General features: G+C 38.2%; 1 protein-coding gene across 14 annotated transcripts in view; it reads right to left on the reverse strand.

The window, feature by feature from the left end:
• Positions 1-25,018, reverse strand: part of ST7L (suppression of tumorigenicity 7 like) — a 107,962-nt gene that overhangs the window by 64,399 nt on the left and 18,545 nt on the right. For all 14 annotated transcript variants that reach the window (XM_063625713.1, XM_063625715.1, XM_063625712.1 and 11 more), the window contains exons 4-7: positions 23,845-23,899; positions 21,008-21,123; positions 8,395-8,473; positions 855-1,009 (exon numbers count right to left, since the gene is read on the reverse strand). In XM_063625713.1, coding sequence (XP_063481783.1) covers positions 855-1,009; positions 8,395-8,473; positions 21,008-21,123; positions 23,845-23,899 — 405 coding nt within the window. The remainder of the gene's footprint in view (positions 1-854; positions 1,010-8,394; positions 8,474-21,007; positions 21,124-23,844; positions 23,900-25,018) is intronic.

Raw genomic sequence — 25,018 nt, forward strand, 5'->3', positions numbered from 1 at the left:
TATAAAAAATGTGCATTAATGAAACCTACCATATATATCTGTATTTAGCTTAGGGAGAAAAAATTCTCCAAATTTTAATTTACACATAAAAAAAGATTTAGAACTTAGCTGCCAGTAGATAATGCATTATATAAACATATTTCAATTTATTACCCACTATTTGCCAAAATCATGAAACTAAAACCCTCTGGCCATAAGAATAGCAGGAAGCAGCATCATTGCGGATTCTAACATCTTTAGTAAAAAAAAAATCTCAATCATAACTGGTAGAGCATATCTAAGAACAGAAAGGACTTCTGTTGCTATGCTCATCTGATCTCAAGCATATCATGGAGAAAAATCAACCAAAGAAAGAATCAATGCCAAGTATGAGGTTGGATTTTGGGCTAAGAATCAGATGGTGTGAAAGGCGCCACTCCCTTAGCACTATATGCAGATACACAGTCTGAAGAGCAAACCAAATAATGTACCTTTACTGTTGCTTACAGTAAGGGTGAGGATAAAGATAACAGCTGCTTATCATCACTAGAAGGCTCTCCTGAATGCTGAAAGTTTTTGAGTTATGTTTTTGCAATGACCAGCCCAATTCTCACATGAAATAAATTACTGTTAAGTCTCAGAGCAGCACATCTTCTCTCAGTAACCTGAGCAGATCTATTCCCTTCCACAAGCATTCTCTGGCTAATACACATTTCTGTCTTGCTGGCTTGTAGGTATTGTGAATAGATTAGTTATTTCCAGTGAAAATTAACTAACCTGTAAATATTAAGTTTTGTATTATTGTTGTTTTGTGTTAAGACACAAGCAAATTACAGATGCTAAAAGACAGTAACAACCAGTTCAAACTTGCTTACTCAGTTGAGCTTCATGCTGAGGACTTTGGTGCTGGCACTGCTGTGACTGCCTATAAATTGTTTCTCCTGCCTTGAGTGCCTGTTTAAATAACCTTTCAGCATCTACAATAGTTGTTGCTTCTTCCTCAGCCAGTAGAACATATGCAGTGGCACAGCTATGAAGAAAGCAAGAAGGCAATTTTAAATAAAACGATAAAGCAAGTGTTTTCTCTTGGTTATGTCCCTTTGCTCTATGTCATATTTCCTTACCTACACTTTTCCATCTTTAGGAAAAAAAAAAACCTTCATTCAATATTTTACCTTAATAAGGGCACATTGGTATATTCTTTATGTCTGATTTCACAATTCTTCCACTTTCTTATCTTTCCCTTCTCTTTATTTTGTTTTTAAAAAAAAAAATTTTTAAACTTCTATCTCATTCTCTGACCCATTGTCCTGTGTTTTCTTTTTGTGAAAGGGGGGAGAAAAGAAAATTTATGAAGAATTATCTGAATTGTATACCCTCTACTGGTCATACCTGCTTTTTTTTTTTTGAGATGGAATTTTGCTTTTGTCCCCCAGGCTGGAGTGCAATGGCCCAATCTCGGCTCACTGAAACCTCTGCCTCCTGGGTTCAAGCAATTCTCCTGCCTCAGCCTCCTGAGTAGCTGGGATTACAGGCATGCAGCACCACGCCCGGCTAATTTTTGTATTTTTAGTAGAGATGGGGTTTCAACATGTTGGCCAGGCTGGTCTAGAACTCCTGATCTCAGGTGATCCACCTGCCTCAGCTTTCCAAAGTGCTAGGATTACAGGTGTGAGCCACCATGCCCGGTTGGTCATAGCTGCTTTTAGTCGCTATATACTTTATGACATCCATTTCATGGGGCAGGTATGGGGAGGGTGAAGATTGGGAAGATAGTCCCTTGGCCAACCAGGCACCTTTAACGTTTGAGTCAGAAACATATTCCAGGACTAGACATTTTCCCCAAATCTGAGTACTCCCCTCTGCATGCTGTCCCATCCACACATGGACTTATCCACAATATTATGCAGTATAACTTCCCTTGTTCTGAATTCAGGTCCTTCCTCCTACACTCCTATTCTCACTCCTCACAACTGCTTATGCCAAGTTTTCTTTTCTTCACCCCACTAAAACACAGAGGCTTTTCTTTGTATCCTTTAAGTCAACACCTGGCTAATAAACTAATTCTTGTTTTGGGGCCACAAAGAGAAACAAAATGTTGTTATTCCATTCCCAGAAATAACAAATCCATCTCTTCTAAAGACAACGTCCTAGTTGTGATTATCTAAGCCTGCACTGTCCAGTATTCTAGGCATTAGCCACATGTGGTTACTGAGCACTTGAAATGTGATGGGTCTGAACTGAGATGTGATGCAAGTGTAAAAATGCACAATGAATTTTGAAGACTTAGAAGAATGTAAAGTTCCTCATTAACAGATTTTAGAAAAGTACTGACTATATGTTAAAATATTTTAATATTTTGGGCCGGGCGCGGTGGCTCATGCCTGTAATCCCAGCACTTTGGGAGGCCAAGACAGGCAGATCACGAGGTCAGGAGATCGAGACCACGGTGAAACCCCGTCTCTACTAAAAAAAATACAAAAAATTAGCCGGGTGCAGTGGTTGGGCGCCTGTAGTCCCAGTTACTTGGGAGGCTGAGGCAGGAGAATGGCGTGAACCTGGGAGATGGAGCTTGCAGTGAGCCGAGATTGCGCCACTGAACTCCAGCCTAGGTGACAGAGTGAGACTCCGTCTCAAAAAAAAAAAAAAATTAATATTTTGAATATAGCTAAATAAAATATTATTCAATTTCACCTATTTCTTTTTACTTTTTAAATGTGGCTACTAGAAAATTTAAAGTTACATATGTGGCTTGCATTATATTTCTAATAATTAGTGCTTATCTAAGCAAGAAGAGAGAAATTATTGATAAACGTACAAGACCAAGCATTAAACAAAAGTGATGGCAGGTAGCTATCGTTAAATGGGGACAAAAACGTTCTTCAGATATAGAAAATGCAAATCATACCATTTCATCATCCTTCAAATAAGAAGACCCTATAGTACATAACAATTTCACTAATCAACAAAGATTTCTCCATTACATTACACTAGATCCCTGTAAAGCATTAGATATACTGCTGCTTTAAACACTGGCCTTCCTGCCCAGGCACAGTGGCTCATGGCTATAATCCCAGCAGTTTGGGAGGCCAAGGCAGGAGGATCACTTGAGTCCAGTAGTTCGAGACTAGCCTGGGCAACACAACGAGACCCTTTCTCTATAAAAAAAAAATAAAAATAAAGATTTAAAAATTAGGTGGGTGTGGTTGTGTGCACCTGTGGTCCTAGCTACGTTGGAGGCTGAGGCAAGAGGATTGCTTAAGGCCAGGAGTTTGAGGTTACAATGAAGCTATCATCTTACCACTGCACTCTAGCCTGGGCAACAGAGCAAGACCCTGTCTCTAAACAAAATAAAAATCAAAAACACTAGGCTTCCTGACTGCCATTCCAAAAACCAACTGAAATGTTTTAAAATAACCATAATAAAAACACTTTTTAAAAGACCTAGATGGGTATAAATCAAAATATAAACATAATTATATGCTTATATTTTGAATGTATATATTTTTAATGACTGTATGGATATACGGTGAAAAGATTTTTTCCCCCTTAAAGCTTTCTTGGATTTGTTCAAAAGTATTTTATATGGATACTAATTCAGGAAATTCATTATGTGAATACCTAATTAATTTTACTTTGAAGAATGTTGGTTTTTTACATTGAGGTAGAATTCAAATAACAAGGTTCACAGTTTAAAGCATTTTGAAGTATACAATTCAATAATTTTTAATATATTCACAGAGTTGTACAACCATCGCCACAACGTAATTCCAGGACATTTTCATCATCCCCACAAGAAACCCCATACCTATTAAGTAGTCACTCCCCATCTCCCTTGCCTCCTCAATGCCTGGCAATCCCAAATCTATTTCTGCCTCTTGACAATGTCCTCTGATGCACAAAATATTTTGATAAAGTCCATTTACCTGATTTTTCTTTTGCTGCTTGTACTTTTGGTGTTATAATTTGTGAGACCACTGCTAAATTCAAGGTGATGATGATTTGTTACTATGCTTTCTTCTAAGAGTTCTGTAGTTCTAACTCTTCCATTTAGGTCCTTGATTGATTTTTAAATTAATTGGGATATATGGTATGAGGTAAGGGACCACCTTTATGCTTTTATATATGTGGCTATCCAGTTCTTCCACCATCATTGTTGAAAAGACTATTCTTTCCTCCAATGAATGGTTTTAACACCCTTGTCAAAAACCATCTCCAGGCATGGTGGCTCACACCTGTAATCTCAGCACTTTGGGAGGCTGAGGTGGGTGGATCACCTGATGTCAGGAGTTCAAGACCAGCCTGGCCAACATGGTGAAACCTTGTCTTTACTCTAAAAATACAAAATTAGCTGGGTATGGTGGCACATGCCTGTATTCCCAGCTACTTGGGAGGCTGAGGCAGAAGAATCACTTGAACCCAGGAGGTGGAGGTTGCAGTGAGCCAAGATCGCGCCATTGCACTCCAGCCTGGGCAAAAAGAGTGAAACTCTGTCTCAGAACAAAACAAAACAAAACCATCAACTGACCATAGATAATATGGGTTTATTTCTGGAATCTCAATTTGAATCCATTGATCTAGGTGTCTATCCTTATGATTTAACTACTGTAGCTTTGCAGTAAGTTTTTAAATTGGGTAGTTTGAGTCTTCTAATTTTGTGCTTCTATTTCAAGATTGTTTTGGTATTCAGGGTCTCTTGCAGTTCTGTATGAATTATAGGATTGCCCTGTCCATTTCTGCAGAAATGATAATTAAAATTTTTATAGAGATTGCACTGAATCCGCAGATCAATTTAGGGAGTACTGACATTCTAACAATAATGTCTCCCAATCCATGAACATGGGATGTCTTTTGATTTATTTATTTAACTTATGTTTTATAGTTTTCAGCATCCAAGTCTTGCACCTCCTTGATTAAATTTATTCCTAAGTATTTAAGTCTTTCTGGTGCTTTTGTAAATGGAATTGTTTTCTTAATTTCCTTTTCAGATTGTTCATTGCTAGGATATAGACATACAACTGATTTTTATATGCTGATTTTGTTTCTCACAATTTTGTAAACACTTTCATTAGCTCTAATAGTTTCTTTGTGGATTAAGACTTTCTACAAATAAGATCATGCCATCTGTGAATGGAGATAGTTTTACTTCTTCCTTTCCAATTTAGATGCCATGTAAAATTTTTCTTGACTAAACTGCACTGACTAGAACCTCCAGTACACCATGTAACACAGAACTACAAGTGCAGACATCCTACCTCTTTTCTGATGGTGGAGGGAAACCTTTCAATCTTTCATCAGTAAGTATGTATTTAGCTGTAGATTTTTCAGACGTTCTTGAGGAAGTTTCCTTCCATTCCTAGTTTTTTAATGTTTTCATCATAAAATGGTGTAGGATTATGTCAGATCTTTTTCTTCATCAACTGAGATGGTCATATAGTTCTTGTCTTTTGGTCTATTAATGAGGAGTATTACATTAATTGATTTCCATATATTTATCATGATGGGGAATTCTGTCAAATGTTTTTTCTATATCAGTTGAGATAATCATGTGGTTTCTTTCTTCGTTCTGTTAATGTAGTGTACTACATTGACTGATTTTCATATGTTGAACCATTCTTGCATCCATGAATAAATGCCACTTGGTCAGGGTGTATAACATTTTTAATATGCTGCTGTATTTGGGGTGCTATTTTGTTTTCAGCTATTATTTCTTCAAGTATTCTTTCTGCCCTTTTCTCTCTCTTCTTTGGGACTCCTATAATGCATATACATTGATATGCTTGATAGCATCCTACAGTTCTCTCAGACTCTGGTCATATTTCTTTACTCCTTAATTTTTTCCTGCTCCTTGAACTGGGTAATCTCAGTTGACTTAAATGAAACTCACTGGTTCTTGCTTCTGTCTGCTCAAATCTGCTTGCTGCTGAACCCCTATGGTAAATTTTTCATTTTAGTTATGCTTTTCAATTCTGGAATTTCTATTTAGTTCCTTTTACTTATTTCTTCCTCTTTACTGATATTCTGTAATGGTGAGATATCATTATCATGGGTTCCTTTACCTCCTTCATCATATTTAAAATAGTTGATTTAAACTTTGTGTCTATTAAGTCCAAAGTCTAGGCTTCACAGGGGCAGTTTCTATTAATTTCTTTTCTTTTTATTTTTTGAGACAGGGTCTCTTTATGTTACCCAGGCTGGTCTCAAACTCCTGAGCTCAAGTGATCCTTCTGCCTTGGCCTCCCAAAGTGCTGGGACTACAGGTATCAGCTACCACACCCAGCCTAATTTCTTTTCTTTCCTATGTATGGGCCATGTTTTCTTGTTTCTTTGCATGCCTTGTAATTTTTTGTTGAAAACTGTAAATTTTAAATATTATATTTTGGCAACTCTAGAGATATAATTTTTTCTACTCCCTAGGATTTGTTGTTGCTGCTTTTGCAGTTGTTTGTTTAGTGACTTTTCTGAACCAATTTTATAAAATTTATATTATCTGTCATGTGTGACCAGTGACGTGTGTGCTATTTTAGCCTCGTGGTCAGTTGGTGATTTGATAGAGGTTTCCTTAAACGCCTGGGACTAAAACCAAACAAAACACAAAAAGCAAAAGTATTTGCAGATGGGCTCTGTGTGGGTGCTAGGGCATACCTTCAACATTCAGCCAAACAGTTTACAACTCTGCCTTAGCCTTCACCTCCTACTTGTACAGAACATGAAGGTTAGGCAGACTTGAGAGCTTAGGACTTTCTCAAGTCTTTTCTGAGCATATGCCCAGCTCTGGCTGTGTGTGGGGCCTTGATTCCCAGAAATATGTGGGAGCTTTTTAGAGCCTTTATTCCTCAAAGTATCTAATTCCCCAGACTTTGCTCACAAGCTTTCTGGTTTGTCTATTGTTTGTCCTTCCTGTTATCCCTTGCCCCAGGCAGCAGCAGCTAATGCATTTGCCTTTAAATGTTTTTAACAAATGACCCAGAGTGTAGTTATGTCAGTTCTGGGAGAGTTTTGAAATTGAAACCTCTCTTCTTTCAGTAAGCTGAAATAAAGCAAGCCCTTTGAGCTAGTCCTTCAGAGAGCCAACAGACAGGTCAAAACAAATGACCACAGTTCTTTGAAAATAAGGTCCATTCCACTTCCTCTGGTACTAGAAACCTATACCTGGAATGTACTCTGTTGTCTTCAAGACTGCCACTGAGCTAGGGAGTGAGGGATGGGGCCAGGATAAATAAAACACTACAAAGCTTTCTTAGAGAGATTTAGGTGTTTTCCCCCTTGATTAAGCATTCACTAGGTTACTGTAAACTTTTGATTAGTTTCCAGAGTTTTAATAAAGTTGATCCTGACAGTTTCTGCCAGTTTAATATTTTGGCATTCTTTACTCTGCCATTTTTGCTCCACCATGGGAAGGTCTTCTTAATAAGGATAACGTATATACTTGGGGGAGAAGGTTCAGGAAACAACTCTAAATTTACATTATTCAGGAAGCATTCCTTGATAAACCCCAACTGGAACCATATTTTCACTCTTGGTATTTATTTAGTCTGCATTAGATTAGTATTTATGGATCTGTTCCTTGTAAACAATAAGTTGCCTTGTGATTTTACATTTTGCCTTTTCAAAATATAAAGTTCAAACAAAGAACTATAAAAAACTGCTGCTAACATGGAAAAAAATAAACTTGACAGAGCTATGTTTTACTTATTTTTAATCCCCTTCTCATGCCTTCAAGTCCATTAGCAACTACAGTACTCAAGATTGAATGCTTTAAGTGAATGATTTAAATGAAAAAATTAAAACAGGTGCATAAGTACATTAGTATTTTAGTACTTTTTTTTTTTTTTTTTGAGCTAGAGTCTCGCTCTGTCACCCAGGCTGGAGTGCAGTGGCATGATCTTGGCTCACTGCAAACTCCACCTCCCCGGTTCACACCATTCTCCTGCCTCAGCCTCCTGAGTAGCTGGGACTACAGGCGCTCGCCACCACGCCTGGCTAATTTTTTGTATTGTTTAGTAGAGACAGGGTTTCATGGTGTTAGCCAGGATGGTCTTGATCTCCTGACCTCGTGATCCACCCGCCTTGGCCTCCCAAAGTGCTGAGATTACAGGCGTGAGCCACCGCACCCGGCCTAGTATTTTAGTACCCTTTTAACTATAAAGTATTATCACCATTCTCCAGGAGCATTCTCCACTTTGAAAAGTATTTCTAGCATAATTTCTATTCAAAAGCATATACAGATTTACCATTTCAGAAGCAAAATACAGATGCTGGCAAACATTGAAAATTTTATTAAATATCCATAACATGCAAAAGGGAAATGACTAATGACTCCAAGTGTCTTAGGAACAGACAAAAGGAGACATAAAAATCATTTGCCTTGGTTTCCTTCAAAATAAATTTATTTTCCATATATTTCAAACTTACTCATTGTTTAATTCTAAAGCTTGATAGGCTGCTTTGATTCGAGCTGGAGGATTTCTTTCCCTCCATGCCTTCTGCATAACTGTAGAAAAAAATTTCATAAAATAGATGAGATGGTAAACAAATAATCTGCAAAATGTATGAAGAATAAGCTAGTGGAGTAAACAAAGCTTTAAATAATATATTCTTAAACACACAAAACAAGAAACTAGGTTATTAGTTCACATTATCCATATGAGAAATTTACATCAAATTTGAAAGCTTCACATAAAATAAAAATATATTCTTTCTCTGATTTATTTGAACAATATACAGGGTACTTAAACAAGTTAATTATATCATTATTATATATGAACATTTATATATCTAAATGCATGTTAACATTGAGTTTAAGTGACATCACATTATAATCAATATGAAATATTACAGTTCTACTTTTATCATTCTGAAAAGGTTTTATGGAACTGCTAAAAATAAAAATATACAAAAACTTAAAGACAAAGTCTTTGTCTAATGAATGATTCACTCTACGAAGAATGTACGGGCTTGCGTTTTGTGTAAAAGGGCAAAAAAAAAAAAAAGGAATTAATTTAGAATATAGTACCTCTAGAAAATGTCAGCCTCTATCAGGATTCGACAAAGGCCCCAGTTAGGATTTCTTTGGAATATTAATTTTGCTATCAATTTACTGTACCAAAATGAAGACTTCACAGTAAGTAAAGTTTTCTTTAATTAAATAAACAAATAAAGTAGACTCAGAAGACAAACTGGCCCATTTCAAGTTTGATAAGAAAAATAGAGAACCTATGAGTGTTGCTTTTGGAACAAAACCTGCAACTGTCCAGGAAGAATAATGTGAAAAATGTTTGAATTTTCCTTTGGAAACAAAATATTAGTCTTGGCTTAGAAAAGGAGTCAATATATTCCACTTGTGTAACAAAAATACATTTCTCATATCAAACATGTCACTAGCTAGCTGCCACCTAACGCTTCCTGAACTTGACAAACTGATGCAAGTCAGCACTCATCTGATACTGGCCAGGTAAAGAACATCATTCTGCTGCAACACTAAATATTACATTAAAATAATGCATAATATTAGACTTGTAATTTTTGATGATAGGCTGTCTTCTATGAGTTATATGATATTTACAAGTCAAATTTTAACACTGAATCTTTATTAACATTTTAAATTGTTATTTGGTACTCTAGTATATTAAATACATACTCTAATTTATCTAACCAATTCCCTTTTGATGGACAATTAAGTCATACTAAATTTTTTGCTAATAGAAAACATTGTGATAACAATCTTTCAGTATGTGTTTTCATATCTAATTAAATATTTCCTTTCTAGAAGTAGGACAGCTGACTAAAATATATATATTTTAAAAGATTCTGGATATGTAACAAGTTTGGGGAGTTAGGAGAAAAAAAAGATTCCAGATATACACCCCCCAAATTCCACAATAAGACTGTATTAATTTACACTTTTTCAGGCAGTGTAATGCAGTATAATCAATCTTTGCTAATTTAATACCTTAACACAGTATTATCAATCTTTCCTAATTTAACATCTGAAACTTATTTTCATTTGTGTTTTTTTAAATTTCTAGTGAGGTCGTCTAATTCACCTTTAAATATTTTATCTTATTCTTTTGTTTTCAAATGCTCTACCTAGCCTTTCAAGAGTATTCTTCACAACCAAAGCAGTCCTAAGCCTAAGCAGAAAGGAGAAATAAAGTTGACGGGGGAAAAATGTATATTTTTTTTCTAAAATAAGGCTTAGGAGTAATTTAAAACAAAATGCTGATTTGGTATTCAATTGTCCTCTTTAAGGGCTCTTAATATGCTGAATATAATTAACATAAGCAATTAGCAATTCACTCAAATTTATCTATTTTTCAAATTAAATAATATTCTAATATGCTAACAAGCACAAAACAGATCAGCAGCTATTATAAGGTCAGGGGTCATAAATATGTAAATGTCTACAAATGCCAGGCATTAAACATAAATGAGTGAACTGAAAGCACATTCACTGTCTCAAAGGGAAAGCCACAACTCAGTTCCATCTTATTACTGCCAAGTGTAAATTCAAGTTCAATTTTGCCCTATTTTTCAACCTTCAAAAGGCATAAATTCAGATTTTAATGTAAAATCTCCTGATTTTTAAATGCTGAAGAAAAAAATCTGAAAAACAATGCTGGGCCCTTCTGGATAGGTTTGTTCTCTGCCCTAGATAAATTAATAGAATAAGAACAAAATCTAATTTAGTTATTACTGATGACAGTAAGTCAAGAGAAATTTACCACATCAAAAAAATACACATTTGTATTTTTGAAAATAAAACTACTGATATAAATCATAAATCATGACCTTTATGTGAGGGTCTGAAATGATCAATATGGAATCAACAGTCCATTTCTGAAGATCATTCACAGATACACTCTGTCCTCCTCGAGTTCAACCTTTAGCTGGGGTTAGACACACCTCTAGAGAAGTACATAAAACTTTGCAAGGACCAAAGTGGGATACATGGTTTTAAGAAAATCAACTTCTAAAGCTTTAACTTTATCACTCTTTTCTATAACTGATCTACCAAAGAATGTTTCTCTGGTTTCCCTATCCCACCTAACCACAATTCCTATACCCGCTCACCGCAAAGATATGTTCCTTTATTTCACAAAAAAAAAAAAAAGGCTTACTTCTTTTTTTTTTTTTTTTTTTTTTTTTATTATACTTTAGGGTTTTAGGGTACATGTGCACAATGTGCAGTTTTGTTACATATGTATCCATGTGCCATGTTGATTTCCTGCACCCATTAACTCGTCATTTAGCATTAGGTGTATCTCCTAATGCTGTCCCTCCCCCCTCCCCCCACCCCACAACAGTCTCCGGAGTGTGATGTTCCCCTTCCTGTGTCCATGAGTTCTCATTGTTCAATTCCCACCTATGAGTGAGAACATGCGGTGTTTGGTTTTTTGTCCTTGCGATAGTTTACTGAGAATGATGTTTTCCAGTTTCATCCATGTCCCTACAAAGGACACAAACTCATCATTTTTTATGGCTGCATAGTATTCCATGGTGTATATGTGCCACATTTTCTTAATCCAGTCTATCATTGTTGGACATTTGGGTTGGTTCCAACTCTTTGCTATTGTGAATAGTGCCGCAATAAACATACGTGTGCATGTGTCTTTATAGCAGCATGATTTATAGTCCTTTGGGTATATACCCAGTAATGGGATGGCTGGGTCAAATGGTATTTCTAGTTCTAGATCCCTGAGGAATCGCCACACTGACTTCCACAATGGTTGAACTAGTTTACAGTCCCACCAACAGTGTAAAAGTGTTCCTATTTCTCCACATCCTCTCCAGCACCTGTTGTTTCCTGATTTTTTAATGATGGCCATTCTAACTGGTGTGAGATGGTATCTCACTGTGCTTTTGATTTGCATTTCTCTGATGGCCAGTGATGAGGAGCATTTCTTCATGTGTTTTTTGGCTGCATAAATGTCTTCTTTTGAGAAGTGTCTGTTCATGTCCTCTGCCCACTTTTTGATGGGGTTGTTTGTTTTTTTCTTGTAAATTTGTTTGAGTTCATTATAGATTCTGGATATTAGCCCTTTGTCAGATGAGTAGGTTGCAAAAATTTTCTCCCATTGTGTAGGTTGCCTGTTCACTCTGATGATAGTTTCTTTTGCTGTGCAGAAGCTCTTTAGTTTAATGAGATCCCATTTGTCGATTTTGGCTTTTGTTGCCATTGCTTTTGGTGTTTTAGACATGAAGTCCTTGCCCACGCCTATGTCCTGAATGGTATTGCCTAGGTTTTCTTGTAGGATTTTAATGGTTTTAGGTCTAACATATAAGTCTTTAATCCATCTTGAATTAATTTTTGTATAAAGTGTAAGGAAGGGATCCAGTTGCAGCTTTCTACATATGGCTAGCCAGTTTTCCCAGCACCATTTATTAAATAGGGAATCCTTTCCCCATTTCTTGTTTTTGTCAGGTTTGTCAAAGATCAGATAGTTGTAGCTATGCGGCATCATTTCTGAGGGCTCTGTTCTGTTCCATTGATCTATGTCTCTGTTGTGGTACCAGTACCATGCTGTTTTGGTTACCGTAGCCTTGTAGTATAGTTTAAAGTCAGGTAGCGTGATGCCTCCAGCTTTGTTCTTTTGGCTTAGGATTGACTTGGCGATGCGGGCTCTTTTTTGGTTCCATATGAACTTTAAAGTAGTTTTTTCCAATTCTGTGAAGAAAGTCATTGGTAGCTTGATGGGGATGGCATTGAATCTATAAATTACCTTGGGCAGTATGGCCATTTTCACGATATTGATTCTTCCAACCCATGAGCATGGGATGTTCTTCCATTTGTTTGTATCCTCTTTTATTTCATTGAGCAGTGGTTTGTAGTTCTCCTTGAAGAGGTCCTTCACATCCCTTGTAAGTTGGATTCCTAGGTATTTTATTCTCTTTGAAGCAATTGTGAATGGGAGTTCACTCATGATTTGGCTCTCTGTTTGTCTGTTATTGGTGTACAAGAATGCTTGTGATTTTTGTACATTAATTTTGTATCCTGAGACTTTGCTGAAGTTGCTAATCAGCTTAAGGAGATTTTGGGCTGAGACAATGGGGTTTTCTAGATATACAATCATGTCATCTGCAAACGGGGACAACTTGACTTCCTCTTTTCCTAATTGAATACCCTTTATTTCCTTCTCCTGCCTGATTGCCCTGGCCAGAACTTCCAGCACTATGTTGAATAGGAGCGGTGAGAGAGGGCATCCCTGTCTTGTGCCAGTTTTCAGAGGGAATGCTTCCAGTTTTTGCCCATTCAGTATGATATTGGCTGTGGGTTTGTCGTAGATAGCTCTTATTATTTTGAGATACGTCCCATCAATACCTAATTTATTGAGAGTTTTTACCATGAAGGGTTGTTGAATTTTGTCAAAGGCCTTTTCTGCATCTATTGAGATAATCATGTGGTTTTTGTCTTTGGTTCTGTTTATATGCTGGATTACATTTATTGATTTGCGTATGTTGAACCAGCCTTGCATCCCAGGGATGAAGCCCACTTGATCATGGTGGATAAGCTTTTTGATGTGCTGCTGGATTCGGTTTGCCAGTATTTTATTGAGGATTTTTGCATCAATGTTCATCAAGGATATTGGTCTGAAATTCTCTTTTTTGGTTAAGTCTCTGCCAGGTTTTGGTATCAGGACGATGCTGGCTTCGTAAAATGTGTTAGGGAGGATTCCCTCTTTTTCTATCGATTGGAATAGTTTCAGAAGGAATGGTACCAGTTCCTCCTTGTACCTCTGGTAGAATTCGGCTGTGAATCCATCAGGTCCTGGACTCTTTTTGGTTGGTAAGCTATTGATTATTGCCACAATTTCAGAACCTGTTATTGGTCTATTCAGAGATTCAACTTCTTCCTGGTTTAGTCTTGGGAGGGTGTATTTGTCGAGGAATTTATCCATTTCTTCTAGATTTTCTAGTTTATTTGCATAGAGGTGTTTGTAGTATTCTCTGATGGTAGATTGTATTTCTGTGGGATCGGTGGTGATATCCCCTTTTTCGTTTTTTATTGCATCTATTTGATTCTTCTCTCTTTTCTTCTTTATTAGTCTTGCTAGCGGTCCATCAATTTTGTTGATCTTTTCAAAAAACCAGCTCCTGGATTCATTAATTTTTTGAAGGGTTTTTTGTGTCTCTATTTCCTTCAGTTCTGCTCTGATTTTAGTTATTTCTAGCCTTCTGCTAGCTTTTGAATGTGTTTGCTCTTGCTTTTCTAGTTCTTTTAATTGTGATGTTAGGGTGTCAATTTTGGATCTTTCCTGCTTTCTCTTGTGGGCATTTAGTGCTATAAATTTCCCTCTACACACTGCTTTGAACGTGTCCCAGAGATTCTGGTATGTTGTGTCTTTGTTCTCGTTGGTTTCAAAGAACATCTTTATTTCTGCCTTCATTTCATTATGTACCCAATAGTCATTCAGGAGCAGGTTGTTCAGTTTCCATGTAGTTGAGCGGTTTTGACTGAGTTTCTTAATCCTGAGTTCTAGTTTGATTGCACTGTGGTCTGAGAGACAGTTTGTTATAATCTCTGTTCTTTTACATTTGCTGAGAAGAGCTTTACTTCCAACTATGTGGTCAATTTTGGAATAGGTGCGGTGTGGTGCTGAAAAAAATGTATATTCTGTTGATTTGGGGTGGAGAGTTCTGTAGATGTCTATTAGGTCCACTTTATGTAGAGCTGAGTTCAATTCCTGGATATCCTTGTTAACTTTCTGTCTCGTTGATCTGTCTAATGCTGACAGTGGGGTGTTAAAATCTCCCATTATTATTGTGTGGGAGTTTAAGTCCCTTTGTAGGTCACTGAGGACTTGCTTTATGAATCTGGGTGCTCCTGTGTTGGGTGCATATATATTTAGGATAGTTAGCTCTTCTTGTTGAATTGATCCCTTTACCATTATGTAATGGCCTTCTTTGTCTCTTTTGATCTTTGTTGGTTTAAAGTCTATTTTATCAGAGACTAGGATTGCAACCCCTGCCTTTTTTTGTTTTCCAGTTGCTTGATAGATCTTCCTCCATCCCTTTATTTTGAGTCTATGTGTGTCTCTGCACGTGAGATGGGTTTCCTGAATACAGCACTACTGATGGGTCCTGACTCCTTATCCAGTTTGCCAGTCTGTGTCTTTTGATTGGAGCATTTAGCCCATTTACATTTAACGTGAATATTGTTATGTGTGAATCTGATCCTGTCATTATGATGTTAGTTGGTTATTTTGCTCGTTAGTTGCTATAGTTTCTTCCTAGCCTCGATGGTCTTTACAATTTGGCATGTTTTTGCAGTGGCTGGTACCGGTTGTTCCTTTCCATGTTTAGTGCTTCCTTCAGGAGCTCTTTTAGGGCAGGCCTGGTGGTGACAAAATCACTCAGCGTTTGCTTGTCTGTAAAGTATTTTATTTCTCCTTCACTTATGAAGCTTAGTTTGGCGGGATAGGAAATTCTGGGCTGAAAATTCTTTTCTTTAAGAATGTTGAATATCGGCCCCCACTCTCTTCTGGCTTGTAGAGTTTCTGCTGAGAGATCAGCTGTTAGTCTGATGGGCTTCCCTTTGTGGGAAACCCAACCTTTCTCTCTGGCTGCCCTTAACATTTTTTCCTTCATTTCAACTTTGGTGAATCTGACAATTATGTGTCTTGGAGTTGCCCTTCTCGAGGAGTATCTTTGTGGCGTTCTCTGTATTTCCTGAATCTGAATGCTGGCCTGCCTTGCTAGATTGGGGAAGTTCTCCTGGATAATATCTTGCAGAGTGTTTTCCAACTTGGTTCCATTCTCCCCATCATTTTCAGGTACACCAATCAGACGTAGGTTTGGTCTTTTCACATAGTCCCAAATTTCTTGGAGGCTTTGTTCATTTCTTTTTATTCTTTTTTCTCTAAACTTCCCTTCTCTCTTCATTTCATTCATTTCATCTTCTATCAGCGATACCCTTTCTTCCAGTTGATCGCATCTGCTACTGAGGCTTCTGCATTCTTCGCGTAGTTCTCGAAACTTGGCTTTCAGCTCCATCATCTCCTTGAAGCCCTTCTCTCCATTGGTTATTCTAGTTATCCATTCTTCTAATTTTTTTTCAAAGTTTTTAACTTCTTTGCTATTGTTTTGAATTTCCTCTCATAGCTCAGAGTAGTTTGATCATCTGAAGCCTTCTTCTCTCAACTCATCAAAGTCATCCTCCATCCAGCTTTGTTCCGTTGCTGGTGAGGAACTGCGTTCCTTTGGATGAGGAGAGGTGCTCTGTTTTTTAGAGTTTCCAGTTTTTTTGGTCTGTTTTTTCCCCATCTTTGTGGTTTTGTCTACTTTTTGTCTTCGATGATGGTGATGTACAGATGGGTTTTTGGTGTGGATGTCCTTTCTGTTTGTTAATTTTCCTTCTACCAAACAAGACCCTCAGCTGCAGGTCTGTTGGAGTTTACTAGAGGTCCACTCCAGACCCTGTTTGGCTGGGTGTCAGCAGCGGTGGTTGCAGAACAGTGGATTTTCGTGAGACCACAAATTCAGCTGTCTGATAGTTCCTCTGAAAGTTTTGTCTCAGAGGAGTACCCGGTTGAATGAGGTGTCAGTCTGTCCCTACTGGGGGGGTGCCTCCCAGTTAGGCTGCTCAGGGGTGAGGGACCCACTTTAGGAGGCAGTCTGTCCGTTCTCAGATCTCCAGCTGCGTGCTGGGAGAACCACTACTCTCTTCAAAGCTGTCAGTCAGACAGGGACATTTAAGGCTGTGGAGGTTCTCGCTGAGTTTTTGGTTGTCTGTGCCCTGCCCCCAGAGGTGGAGCCTACAGAGGCAGGCAGGCCTCCTTGAGCTGTGGTGGGCTCCACCCAGTTCGAGCTTCCTGGCTGCTTTGTTTACCTAAGCAAGCCTGGGCAATGGCGGGCGCCCCTCCCCCAGCCTCGTTGCCGCCTTGCAGCGTGATCTCAGACTGCTGTGCTAGCAATCAGCAAGACTCTGTGGGCATAGGACCCTCTGAGCCAGGTGCGAGACACAATCTCCTAGTGTGCCGTTTTCCAGGCCCGTTGGAAAAGCGCAGTATTAGGATGGGACTGACCCGATATTCCAGGTGCCGTCTGTTTCCCCTTTCTTTGACTAGGAAAGGGAACTCCCTGATCCCTTGCGCTTCCCGAGTGAGGCAATGCCTCGCCCTGCTTCGGCTCGTGCACAGTGCGCTTCACCGACTGTCCTGAACCCACTGTTAGGCACTCCCTAGTGAGATGAAACCGGTACCTCAAGCAGAAATGCAGAAATCACCCGTCTTCTGTGTCGCTGGGGCTGGGAGCTGGAGACCGGAGCTGTTCCTATTCGGCCATCTTGGCTCCACCCCCAAAAAAAGGCTTACTTCTTACTCATCCTGAATCTTACAAGGTGTACTGCCCCATAGTGTAAAAATCTCCAGGTGCCAAAGGGACAATTCAAAGTTTGGGTAGGGGGCAACCATGTTTAATCAAGGCATCCTATAATAGTATTACTGCCTTTTATTTATTAAACAGTAAAGCTTGGCATTGGAAAGAAAGTATTCTGGCCCGGTATTCAAGTATATTAAAGAATGAAGAAGGGAATGATAACAATTTTTAACAGTTCTATTAGCACCTCTCCCTACTTACTATCAAAGAGTGGATTGCTCCTAGGGGAAGGTCCCCTCACATCAAGGCAAAGCAGGCATTAGCAAGGAGTAATAAAGGCAGTGAAGCCTTATTTTGGCCAAGTGGTATGTTCTAGGCAAAGTTCCAAGACACAGCTATCTTTCTATCTTAGAATCTGAATTCAGAAGACAGATGGGGAGGCATGTTAATATGTTTATTTAAATTGAAAAATGAAGTCAGACTGCTCTGTCAGAAAGTAAATATGATTTGGTTGATAGAACTGACAATGAGAACTCACCCAGTCAATTAGATTATATACAGAACCTTCCACAAAGTTTAAAGAGCTAAATATGTAGCTCTAAGGATTTGACAGAAATATAATTAAAGCACGTCATAACACTTAGAACCTTACAGTCAAATGCAATTCAAATTTTTTAAAATTACATTAGAATGTTTTATTGTGGAAAAGGATGGAAGTGTGATACCAGACTCTACGGCATGAAATAATGATAATAAAATTATATAGGGATGCAAAACAGATATGTGTTCAAGAAGAAAAAAGACAACATTTACTACTGTTAAAGAGCATTTGGTAAGCTGGGGGTGGTGGCTCACGCCTGTAATCCCAGCACTTTGGAACACCAAGTGGGGGGCGGATCACCTGAGATTGGGAGTTCGAGACCATCCTGACCAACATGGAGAAACCCTGTCTCTACCAAAAATACAAAATTAGCCAGGCATGGTGGTGCGTGCCTGTAATCCCAGCTACTCAGGAGGCTGAGGCAGGAGAATCACTTGAACCCAGGAGGTGGAGGTTGTGGTGAGCCGAGATTGCGCCATTGCACTCCAGCCTGGGCAACAAAAGCAAAACTTGGTCTCAAAAAAAAAAAAAAAAAAAAAAAAAAGGCATTTGTTTACATATTGTTTTGTTTCCTTGGTTGTTTTTTTAGATATAGGGTCTCTGTCCCTCAGGCTGCAGTGCAGCAGCACCTTCGTAGCTCACTGCAGCCCCGACCTTCTAGGCTCAAGAGATCCACCCACCTCAGCCTCTCAAGTAGGTGGGATTACAGGCATGTACCACCACACGTGATGAATTTTAAAACTTTTTTTGTAGGGATAGGGTCTTACTGTGTTGCCCAGGCTGACAAACTCCTAGACTCATGGGATGCTCCTACCTTGGCCTCCCAAAGTGCTGGAATTACAGGCATAAGCCACTGTCCTTGGCCTATTTATGTATTTTTCAATGGATTGTAGTGGGCATTAAATCATTTGATTTCATAATACAGTTTGAAATATAGGGTATACTATTATTTTTGAATGTATTTTGCAATATGTCAAAAATTACATTCTCTATGATTATTTTACCTTATGATGTCAACTTAAAAATGTGTGAAGGGACACATTCTTTTTCAAAATTCTTTTAGGAGATATTAAAATAAAAATGTTTTAATACCACAACTTCAGTAGATAGCCATGATTGCTATTTTAAAAGCCTGTTAATGTTTGCAATTCAGTGTCACTCTGTGAGAGGGGCTGTGAGAGAAAGGGTGGTGAGTCTTAACTTCCAGAGTCACTCAACCCTTAAAGTTAACATACAATACTGATATTGTACTGCTGTTATTTCCCCAACATCTATCCTTTTGCCATTAATATAAACATTAAGCATATAAACATAAATCTATTCTTTTTACTCCTTTATTGCAATTAAACCATTTTATGTAATCATACCAAAGATTCATGGGTTTCCTATCATCCACTCTTAACGTATTTAATCTAGCAAAGATAAATCACTATGAACTCATTTTAATGCAGGAAACTGGCTATTTTTCAGACCCTTCAGTGATTTTGTGGTGGGTAGAAGCAGTAATAGTGTAGTGGTTAACAGCCAGTCTTGAGTTTGAAACATGGTTTTATCATTATTAGCTGTGTGACTCAAGGCATATTACTTGATCCCCCTTTGCTTCGGTTTCTTTATTGTTAAAATGGGGCTGATAATACTACCTATCTCATCAAGTGACTGGGAAGATTAAATTTCTATAAATTGCTCAGAACAGTGCCTGGCACATAGTAAGCCTAGACAAGTATTAGCTATTATTAGTGAAATTGCTTAAGACATCTGTGACATCTAGGCCATTCATTCATTCATACTTTTTTTTTTTTTTTGAGACAGCGTCTCACTCTGTCACCTAGGCTAGAGTGCAATGGCCCAATCTCAGCTCACGGCAAACTCCACCTCCAGGATTCAAGTGATTCTCCCACCTCAGCCTCCCGAGTAGCTGGGATTACAGGCACCCACCATCATGCCCAGCTAACTTTTATATTTTTGTAGAGACAGGGTTTTACCATGTTGACCAGGTTGGTCTTGAACTCCTGACCTCAGGTGATCCATCCACCTTGGTCTCCCAAAGTGCTGGGATTACAGGTGTGAGCCACTGCGCCCAGACCATTCATACTTTCCTCAAAGAATAAATATTAGTATTTACACTATGCCAGGCAATGTGCTGGATAATAGAGATTCAAAGAAGAAGAGAATATAGTCCCTGCTGTCCAAAAGTTCATACCCTAGTAGCAAAGACAAACATGAAAGCAATATAATAACATTAACAACTAAATGTTTGTGGCTGAATAAATTAACTAAAGTTACTTCATAGAGGTTTAGACTAAGTAGTATAGAATTGCAGAAAACAAATGTTTAATTCTGTGACAAGGGATCCCAGAGAGGGCTTTCTAGAAAATGTGACTTTTAATTTGAATAATGAAGGATAAAAAGTAACTCATCAGATAGATAAGGAGGGTGAGTGCATTCAAAGTAGAAGAAAAATTGTGATAAAGATCCCAGACCAGGGCCTAGTGGCTCATGCCTATAATCCTAATGTTTTGTAATGAGTTTGAGGTTACTTGGAGCTATGATTGCACCACTGCACTCCAGCCTGGACAACAGAGTGAAATCAATCAACCAATCGGCCCTGTCTTTAAGCCATACAATTAAGAGTCTCCATACTCTCTTCTATAGATAAGCACTTAGAGAAAACTAAACACAGAAATTTCTATGATCTTCTACCACTTTATATGTATCTCTAACTCACGACTAAAACAAAATATACTCCAGTTTTCTGTGCATGCCATTCTCCAATGTTTATACATTGACCTGTTATTTTATTTTATGTATAATTGCAGGTGTTCATTTCCCAGACAGAAATGGGGTACACTGTTTTCTGGAAAAGTAGTTGTCGTATTTCATCTGAAAGGTTTTTGAAGTAGTAAAAGAAATATGAAATATTTTAAATTCTTTATAAGGAAAGGCAGTGTATCAACCTAGCTTTTAGTCATAATTTAATCTGAGTTTCTTATCAATAATATAAACAACTCCAAGCCAAATAACTAAATAACTCTGTATAATAAATAACTCTAAAGAACTTTTAAAATAATCTTCATGATCACTGTTTATGCTGTAAACAGATATGATACATACCTGTGTCTGAAGGACGTAAAAAATCTGTGTCACAGGTGAAAAAGGTCTGATGGTCCTGAGCTGACAGGTTCATGTCATAGTATGTAAGTGGCTCTTTACCAGTCACCCAAGTGTATCTTTACCAAAACACAAGAAAATATTTAAATTGAACATGAGAGAGCATCTATCTGCTATAACAGACACTACTTAAATTCAAAAATATACTGCTACACATTTGGATGTTTTAAAATCTTACAATCAGTAAAACAAAAGATAACCTCACAAACTACTTAGAGTATGATAATAAAACATCAAAGACCAAATAGAAAAATAATATTCAATAAACAACTGCTTTTGAAAATTGAATTGGGCCGGGTGCCATGGCTCATGCCTGTAATCTCGGCGCTTTGGGAGGCTGAGGCTGGTGAATCACTTGAGACCTGGAGTTTGAGACCAGCCTGGGCAACATAGTGAGCCCTGTCTCTACCAGAAAAAAAAAAAAAAAAAAAAAAAAAAAATCAGTCAGGTGCAGTGACTTGCACCTGTAATCCCAACTACTGGGGAGGCTGAAGCATCACTTGAGCCCAAGAGCTCAAGACCAGCTTGAGCAATACAGCGAGATCTTATCTCTATTTTTTAACTAAAAAAAAAAAAAAAAAAAAAAGACTCAGTAAAACAAAAATTAAGGATTGGGAATTGAGGCACAAAATGAAGCCTGGAATGGAGCTAACATATGAAATGTATACCCAAAAGTTATACTTTTACATTAAGAGAAAACAATCATTCAAAAGAAGCATAAGGATTCCTGATATTAAGAAATTTATCCTAGGCCAGGCACAGTGGCTCACGCCTTAATCCTTGGCACTTTGGGAGGCTGAGGCAGGAGGATCACTTGGGGTTTGAGGAGTTTGAGACCAGCCTGGCCAATATGGTAAAACCCCGTCTCTCCTAAAAATACAAAAATTAGCCGGATGTGGTAGCGGCCGTCTGTGATCCCAGCTACTTGGGAGGCTGAGGCAGGAGAATCACTTGAACCCAGGAGGAGGAGATTGCAGTGAACCAAGATCATACCACTGCACTCCAGCCTTGGTGACAGAGAAAGACTCAGCCTCAAAAAAAAAAAAAAAAAAAAAAAAAAATATATATATATATGTGTGTGTGTGTGTGTGTGTGTGTGTGGGAGGGGGTGTGTATACACACACACACACACACACACATTTCTTTTTAAGATCTTCAGGAAATGGATACTGTATAATACAACAAATAGCCTCAAACTTTGATTAAACACAGTAAGAGATTCAAGGACCTGTTTCTTACAGGTATCCCTTAATACAGGCTAACGGCATCTTTCATAAAAGCCTAGCTTTCACTTCACAGGATGTCACTATCTTACACTACCATGTCTTTAAGCACAGGAGTTATTGCTTAGTCATTTTTATATCTCCATCATTTTGCACAGTGCCTGTACATAGTACAAACATAATGTTTCTTATTCAATACGTTAAATAACATGCCCCATTCTACTTCTAGGTAAAACAGCACTCCTCAAAATAAAAGTAAAGTATATTTGCTCATAAGTTTCAAAAGATGTTTTTTCAATTAGAGTTAAAAACCAGAAGAGAAATGGACACAGTAGTGAAAATAGGAAGCGGCAATATGAAGTCAATATAAAAATATAGTCCCTCTACTGTTGCACAATTTACATTCAGAGTGATATTTTCTAATGCATCCTCAAATTTTGAAATTTAGCACTCATGCACAGGAATATGCTGACATTGGTAATTTTTTCTTAATGTCACAAATTCTTTGAAAAAGGCTTTTGATAAACCAGGGGCCTAATACATACTTAAATGTATACAATGTATAGTTATAAGTATCACAAATACTTACACGTATTATAAACCAGGGGCCTAATATATACTTATACATATCACAGACATATGATTTGATGCAATGTTTCTTATGATTACCAAATTAAACACAGGCTATGTGTGGTGGCTCATGCCTGTAATTCCAGTGATTTGGAAGGCCAAGGCAGGAGTATTACTTGGGCCCAGAAGTTTGGGACCAACCTTGGCAACATAGCAAGACCCCTGTCTACCAAAAAATTTTCTTTTTTGAGATGGAGTTTTGCTCTTGTTGCCTGGGCTGGAGTGCGATGGCGCCATCTCAGCTCACTGCAATTGTTGCCTCCTGGGTTCAAGTGATTCTCCTGCCTCAGCCTCCCAAGTAGCTGGGATTACAGGTATCTTCCTCCACACGCAGCTTATTTTTGTTTTAGTAGAGATGGGGTTTCACCATGTTGGCCAGGCTGGTCTTGAACTCCTGACCTCAAGTGATCTGCCCGCCTTGGCCTCCCAAAGTGCTGGGATTACAGGCATGAGCCACTGCACCCGGCCTCTACCAAAAATTTTAAAAAATTATCTGGATGTGGTCTCTGCCTATGGAGTAGCGATTCTTTTATTCCTTTACTTTCTTAATAAACTGGCTTTCACTTAAAAAAAAAAAAAATGAGCTGGATGTGGTGGCATGTGCCTGTAGTCCCAGCTACTTGGGAGGCTGAGGCAGGAGAATTGCTTGAGCCCAGGAGCTCAAGACTGCAGCTAGCTATGATCGTGCTACTGCACTCCAGCCTGAGTGACAGAGCAAGACTCTATCTCTAAAAAATTTTAATTAAAAAAAAAAAGTAAACACAGTGAAGATGCTGCCAAATAAACTGTGGACTAATCATTTTACTTTATTATAGATCAGTATCTCCTACTAGAAGAGCTGTGATATATTTATAAAGACAAATGATTTTGTAAATACCTTTACTCTAAAACCAATGCCCTACTTCTACTGAAAGCAAAATGTAATACCTCCTATATTCTGCTCCTCTGAAAAGATTTAGAGGGTTTCTCCATACCTTACATTCTGAAAAACAAGGGAGAAAAAGGGGGAAAAAGAGACACTTTAAAACCTTCATTTAACCAATTCTATTGTCTACCCACTGTAGGCTAAGCACAGTGCTAGCCACAGATGGTACAAAGATGAATAAAGCATGCTTTCAAAAAACAGAATTAAATCTAGTCATTTCCTTATTTCTGTCTCCATAGCATTTGGTTCATAATTCAGTTATAGTACTTACCATATTACAATGTGATTATCTGCTTGGTTTTGTTTCCCCTTTAAAATATGAAGTTTTAAAACTTCGCTCATTTTTCTATTCCTAGAACCAAGCACATCATCTGGAACTGACTTGCTTAACTGAATTAAATACAGTATGAGAGTAGTCATGTAAATGGCCTGAACTCTGTAATAACAGACATGTTTTGTTCTTTTTCTTTTCTTTTTTTTTTTTTTTTTGAGACAGAGTCTCACTCTGTCACCTAGGCTGGAGTACAGTGGTGCAATCTTGGCTCACTGCAAGCTCCACCTCCTGGGTTCACGCCATTCTCCTGCCTCAGCTTCCGAGTAGCTGGGACGACAGGCGCCTGACACCACGCCCGGCTAATTTTTTGTATTTTTAGTAGAGACAGGGTTTCACCATGTTAGTCAGGATGGTCTCAATCTCCTGACCTCGTGATCCGCCCGCCTTGGCCTCCCAAAGTGCTGGGATTACAGGTGTGAGCCACCGCGCCCGGCCAGACACGTTTTCTTCTAAGAGAAAAAAAAAGAAGTGATTAAATTTGTTCTGGGGAAATCAGGGAAGGCTTCAGAAAGGGGGTGACATTTGAACTGACATTGAATCACTGTAAAAAATGAGAAAAAGGTTGCAAAATGAAGAACATCTGAAGCAGAAGAAGTATCATAAAACCATACAGCAATGGTTAGGCTAGAGTACAGGGTAAGGAGTGTGAGGGAGAACTGTAAATGGGGTTAGAAAATAGACTGGAAGAGGCAGGGCATGGTGGCTCACGTCTGTAATCCCAGCACTTTGGGAGGCCAAGGTGGGCAGATCACCTGAGGTCAGTAGTTCAAGACCAGCCTAGCCAATGTAATAAAACTCCATCTCTACTAAAAATACAAAATTAGCTGGGCATGGTGGTGTGT

Source organism: Symphalangus syndactylus, chromosome 12 (genome assembly GCF_028878055.3).
Source record: "Symphalangus syndactylus isolate Jambi chromosome 12, NHGRI_mSymSyn1-v2.1_pri, whole genome shotgun sequence".
NCBI classification, from domain to species: Eukaryota; Metazoa; Chordata; class Mammalia; order Primates; family Hylobatidae; genus Symphalangus; species Symphalangus syndactylus.